The sequence below is a fragment of the Octopus bimaculoides genome, chromosome 3, assembly GCF_001194135.2.
Source record: "Octopus bimaculoides isolate UCB-OBI-ISO-001 chromosome 3, ASM119413v2, whole genome shotgun sequence".
In the NCBI taxonomy this organism is placed as follows: Eukaryota; Metazoa; Mollusca; class Cephalopoda; order Octopoda; family Octopodidae; genus Octopus; species Octopus bimaculoides.
This window is the reverse complement of record NC_068983.1, coordinates 71555541-71561948: the sequence shown is the minus strand read 5'-3', so window position 1 is coordinate 71561948 and position 6408 is coordinate 71555541. Positions and strand designations below refer to the sequence as shown.

Here is a 6408-nt window from a genome sequence, read left to right as displayed (position 1 = left end):
ACACACACACACACACACACACACACACACACACACACACACACACACACACAATGTTTACTTTTCCGTTAAGGTAAGATCAACAAAAAAGTATTCTATCTGGTGAGAGATAAATATATTTCTGTAACACAAGCGATATATGTACAAATGCAAAGTTCACAAGTACTTCGACTGTCCTCGACTATCATAACCTTTTATGCAGGCGTTGTGTGTGTAGGATTATTAATGTAAAAGACAGCTGGGTGTAATGTGAAGGAAATTTCACTGCTATTTCTAGCACGCTAAACGATTATATAGAGGTTCTCTCATCTGCTTGGTATTCACGTCTTTCCCAAAGGTATTAGCGAATAAAATTTGCGACAGTCGGGAATCGAAACCCAAGTGCAGACATCATCCACCGACAACTTAATTGGCCTTTGCTGGTTACAAGTGGCGGAAATCCTGCAGCTTGAGGAAAATGATAAGCATGGTTTTGCATCTATATAAACACGTTAAAAAAAAACATAACGAAAACAAAGCACACACACACACACACACACACACACAATCTGTATAAATATTTGTGTCATATGATATACTTTTAAGTTGTCAAATGAAGTTGAAGTGAGGACAGCACTGATATTTTTCTCCGTATAAATACTGTGCTTTCTGGAGGAGCAAATATATTTCTCGTTTTAATTTTCTGCAGTTCATTCTATAAACACCATGATTTCAAAATTTATATTTTTGTTATGTTGCTTGCCGCTAGTTTCATCAAAAAGTTGCATACATCTAAAAATGTCGCTCATTCATATTCGGAAGAGGATGATTGAAATGGACAAAAAAATTGACGCCATTTATGCAGAAATTACTAAACCGGGTGAGTTATAACACATTTCTTCTTCAAATATGAACTAATTATAACAAGAAAAAAAAAATTCTGTTTGTGAATTACTAAGTTTGCAACCCTTTGAAAACTATTTGTGTTTAACGTATGCATGTTCTTTTGCAGCTATCTTTTTTCTTACACGTTAATAGTTTCATTTGCAACAGCTGTGAATTATTTTTAAATGCTTTTTGAATACTGTTTGGAATTTGGGTCGAGAGAATTTGGGTCGAGAGAATTTGCTGTTACAGTTCCTAGACAGCATATATGACCATGATTCAAAACAACTGTATTGGGTTATCCGGAAAGTTTGTGCCGATTTTTAAAGGAAAGAAAAAGGTCAATAAATACTTGCCATTACATTTTTAATCAACCAAATATGAACCATTTTGTTGCACAATACATCTCCATCTTTTCTTTAACTTGAAAATACCCTCTTCCCAGAATTGAGGTGGTTTCATGGCAAATAAGTCGAAAGGTAAGCTACTATAAATCGGCACGAACTTTCCGGACAACCCAATAAATTTTAGTAACTTTACTGTCTCATGAACAATCCATTTTCCATATCTCTTGCTGATCTCCCTTCCGAGGACATAACCATGCAGGAGCAGTTCAAAGAACTCAACTCAACAGCTATCTAGCCCAGTGGTTCTCAAAAATCATTTCAACAGCTATCTAGTCCAGTGGTTCTCAACCTTTTAAAAATCTTTGCTTCGCGGTCCCCTGGCCATTTTTGGAAGGCATCGCGGTCCCCGGCCTATTTTGGCAGGAATAAGAGATTAATCAAATGCAAAATTTTCGCGATTATACTACTATCAGGTTTAAGTAGTTGAATGCACAAAACATCAATAATGCCATCAAATATAAATGTTAGATGTAAGCATAAAATAACAACCATGACACTAACACGACACCAGATGTTGGCAAAATGTTATGAAAAAATTAACATTTTGTTTCTTTTTAGGCTATGAAGTAGGGCCACAGTTAACTATACCAAACTTTAATTATTCATTAGTAATTTATACTTTCAAACCCATTTTCACAAATATTAGGTTCGGTGGCAAGTAAGGTCCGGTGTAAGAAAGGGACCATCGGCATTGATGTAGTGCTTAATTCTTTGTTTATTTTCTCCGATTCTTTCCTTGATTCGTATATATATTTGCCGAAAACCAATAGAAGACAGGATATTTTTTGATAGATGTATTAAAGAAAAATCATTAAACCTGTTCAAAATAAGGATTAATGTGACTGCTGTATTTGCTTTAGCTTTACCAACTCGTCTATATTTGGCTGGGTTCTGGATAAAGCAACCCTCATATCGTGTGTAACATCCAGTCTGTTTCGTTGTTTGCTTTTTATCGATTGAAGAGCCGAAAACGCCAACTCGCACTCATAAGTGGTTGTGAAGGGAACTAGATATTTCAGTGCCATCTTTGAAATATCTGGATAAAGTTGTGCTATCTGAATCCAAAAGTCAGGACAACTCATTTCACGAAAGATCTGTTTTGCAGTTCCGTCATTCAACAATTCTATGAACTGCTCCTGCATGGTTATGTCCTCGAAAGGGAGATCAGCAAGAGATATGGAAAATGGATTATTCATGAAGCAGTAAAGTTGCTCAAATTTTTCCAAATAGGGAAAATATAGGGATAATTCTTCCCCAAGAATGCATATACGGTTTCGCATCACCTCAACCATATCATCATCGACGAGGAACTCGTTTTCCTCAATGAATCTATTAAGCTGAGGGGAAAAGGTGCAAAGTTTTTCCTCTGCAATTTTGAAGCCCAAAGTTCCAGTTTCATTTTAAACGCAGATATTTTTTCACGACAGTGAAGTACTGTCATGCCTTTTCCTTGCAAGGTTAAGTTAAGAGTGTTGAAAGAGTCGAATATATCCATCAAAAATGCCAGACATATAAGAAATCGGGCGTCACAAAATTTAGCTCGCAAACAAAGCTTCGAGTCCCGAATAAATTCACTTATTTCGTTTCGAACCCAAAAAACTCGCATCAGTACTTTCCCTTTAGATAACCATTGGATGCGAGAGTGCAACAGAAGATTTTCGAAATCGGCATCATTTTCTCGGCATAAATCTGCGAAGAGACGAGAATTTAGTGCCCCAGCTTTGATGAAGTTGACTACAGCAATAACGTCATTCGGAACACTTTTAACTGTATCTGGTAAAATCTTAGCCATAAGAGCTCGTCGGTGAATCGTACAACGTGTCCCAAGAGCATTCGAGGCTTTTTGTTTGACAAGTGTTTGAAAACCCGAGCGGCAACCTAGCATAACCGGAGCGCAGTCAGTGCAGGCACCGACACAGTGTTCCCAATTGATGTCATGTGCACGAAAGAAGTTGTCAACTTTGACAAAAATGTCTTTTTCTGTCGTTTTAGAGTGGAGAGATTCGCAAAACAGAAAATCGTCTTCCATACTCTTATTGTGAATATACCGTACAAAGACGCACAGTTGAACCATATTCGCGATATCCGTAGATTCATGAAGTTCGATAAAAAAAAAAGTTGAACGTGGAATTCTTTATTTTTGCCACCACTTGGGAAAATATATTTTCAGATAATTCGGCGATTCGTCTGTTGACGGTGTCATTTGAAAGGGAGACATGTTTCAGTTTTCAAAGCAAGCATTGGCCGAAAACATTTGAAATAATTATTCCGCAACAAGGCAAGACCAGTTGTTCTCCAATGTTATGTGACTCTTTTGTGGTGGCGAATTTTTTCGAAATTTCGTAGGAAGTTTTGAGACTAGAAGCAATATCAAAAGAAAAACTTCCCGTGTCATCAAATCTAGAGCGTATCAGAGCATCAGCTTTTTGTCTGAAAAAATCCTACTTTTTGTTAACAAAGCCAGGGTGTTTTGTTTCCAAGTGAGGCTTTAACTTTCTAGGTTTAAGAAATGATGCCAAAACCTCGGAACCTAGAACGCACTGCGGTCTTTCCTCCCCATTTAGAATTATACCAGTAAAGGCAAATTTTCTTTTCTTTCTTGGATTCATTCTAAAAAAACAAATTTACATGGTGTCAACCGTGCAACTAATGGTAATTGATAAACTACATCTCCACATTCGATTTGGCAAAATCATTCGACTTGACAGCTTTATTTTACTTTGAAAATGAATCATGATCGAGTAATCATAATCCTAACGCACCATAACATAAAACAGTTTATGTAAACTTACATTAGATTACGAAGATGATGAATTTCTCTGTAACGGTTAATCGTCTGAGACCAATTGAAATTGATGAAATCACACGTGCGTAGAAGACCACTTGCAAAAAGGAAAGTCTGCTTAATCAAGTTGCACTGTGAATAAATAGTGCTTTAAAGCTGCATCTATAATCACAGACCACACACTTGAGACTAAAATTGCCAGCATAACGGCCGATACAGTGCGCTGTATACGTATGCGTGCACCCGCGAGTGTGACCTTACCTTGCATGTCTAGACAGGTATTGCCAACCTACCAGCATACTACATTCGACGGCAGTGCACGTGAGAATCGCGTATGCATACAAATACCCACTATGAACATACGATTATCTTTTGGTTTAAAAAAAATTTCTAAAATTGTTGGTGATTTGTCACTCAATTGCAGAAAAAATTTCCGATGCCTTCGCGGTCCCCGCAAAATCGCTTCGCAGTCCCCATATTGAGAACCACTGATCTAGTTTAACCTTTGAACTACTACATGACGTCTGAGTTTAAAGTGGTCCCTCAATTACACACTAGACCAATGGTTCCCAACCTGGGATCCGCGGAACCCTGGTGGTCTGCAAAGGTAGTACAGGGGGTCCGTGAACTAAATTCAAAATTTCATATATATATATATATATATATATATTAAAAGGGGCCCGTGGGAAAACTCATTTAAATAAGTGTTGGGAACCACTGTTGGGGACCACTGCGAAAAGGCTTGGAACCACTGCACTAGACTGTAAGTTATTAATTTTTAATTCTCAAATACCTATACAAAGTCTTTAAGATTGACATAAAATAGAATATTTACTAACGTATCAATTCTTCTAAATCTTTGTATTATTTCTATTTTAAAAAATTGTTTTCTTTGTCTTTTTTATTTTTTAGAGGAAGTGCCATATGATTGTGAAGATGTAAAAGAAAAATCCAAAGAACCAGATTTGGAAAGTGGAGTTTATATTATTGAAGTGCCTGGCTGTTCACGAAAGAAAGTGTATTGTAATTTTACTAACGATGAATCTTGGACGACTATTTCTCGCCGGGTTCATGACCAAAATATTTTTAATAGAACTTGGGATGAGTATGCTAAAGGTTTTGGAAAAGGTAAAGCGGATTATTGGCTTGGCAACGATATTATACATAGCCTGACAAATATGCATAAATATAAGCTGCGAATTTCTATGGAAGGTTTCGGTATAAAAAATGGCAAAGCATATTCTTTGTATGAAAGTTTCCAAATTGGCCACAAAAATCTTTCATATCCGTTAATCTTAGGGAAGTATCTCCCGAAAGAAAGTAACGGTGGAGATAGTTTTCGACCTACCAGCAGATGCAATGAAACCGCTAATTATAATAAAACCTTCTCGACTGTTGATTATGGCGTAGCGACTCAGTGTGCCAAGAGACGCAGCGGTGGTTGGTGGTTTACCGACTGTGGTTGTTCTAATTTGAACGGTGAAATAATCCCGGGTGGCTCCATCTCATCGTCTGATTACAAAAGAGGAATTTATTGGGACACTCTTTACTATAATCTGTGGGATATGAAATCTCCTTTACGTAAAGTTGTTTTGGAAATCGCAAGGGTTTGAAAGATGAGGATTTTATCTTTCTAAATGAACAGAAAGGTACAGTGTTTAGATTGTAATAAACTGTCATTAACGAATTAACTTCGAGTGTGTATCAAGACATGGATAACTATAAAGTTCGCATGCAGAATATATTGAACCGGAATTTTTGACGTAGAGTTAAAATATATACCCCTAAGACGCCGAAATAAACAAGGACGCCTCGTATTTTGTGTACATCATTCATTGAAGCTTTGAAACTTATGGGAGTTTCAGATTTATATCGTTATTGAGATTCCCACCCTCCACAACCCCGGTTCAACATGAAGCCCGTTTTCTTTTCTGTAATAAAATATTTCGGTTTTAATCAGAATACATTATTATTCATGAAATTTAGCGTTTCTGTATTTTCATATCCAATATGTACAGTTTTTTCTGAATAAAAAAGATTAAAGGAAAAATCCTTAAACAATTGACTTTTGCAGTGCGTATGTTGAAGACTTTTTTGTCTCAAAAGATTTTGAAAAAAGACATCCCCTCCCCCCCCAAACGGAATTTACAACTAAAATCTTTGTTAAAATGTAAGCAAGTCTTTAGAATCACAAAATAAATTTTAGGTAAGTCATACATAGCGTTATTGTTCTGCTTACGATAACATTTTGTAGACACTTTTTGCCGTTTAATTATGTATCTGAAACATTTGTTAACGTGTCCAACTAACCTCAGGGATTAAGAATTCAAATGTGAATCTGCTAAAAATGAT

At 36.5% G+C, this 6408-nt stretch overlaps 1 protein-coding gene across 1 annotated transcript; it reads left to right on the top strand.

Moving 5' to 3' along the window:
• The first annotated feature begins 570 nt into the window (after nt 1–570).
• LOC106868050 (ficolin-1) lies at nt 571–6121 on the top strand. The gene is made up of 2 exons (XM_014913159.2): nt 571–859; nt 4969–6121. The coding sequence occupies exons 1-2, from the start codon at nt 706–708 to the stop codon at nt 5667–5669; spliced, it is 855 nt and encodes a 284-aa protein (XP_014768645.1). The 5' UTR covers nt 571–705; the 3' UTR covers nt 5670–6121.
• Nucleotides 6122–6408: the final 287 nt, after the last annotated feature.

What these genes read in the sequence shown, in the direction of transcription:
- LOC106868050 (XM_014913159.2), top strand. Translation starts at nt 706, where the DNA reads ATGATTTCAAAATTTATATTTTTGTTATGTTGCTTGCCGCTAGTTTCA. An exon ending in TGCAGAAATTACTAAACCGG is followed by an intron (nt 860 to 4,968) that starts GTGAGTTATAAC and finishes TTTATTTTTTAG; the next exon opens with AGGAAGTGCCATATGATTGT.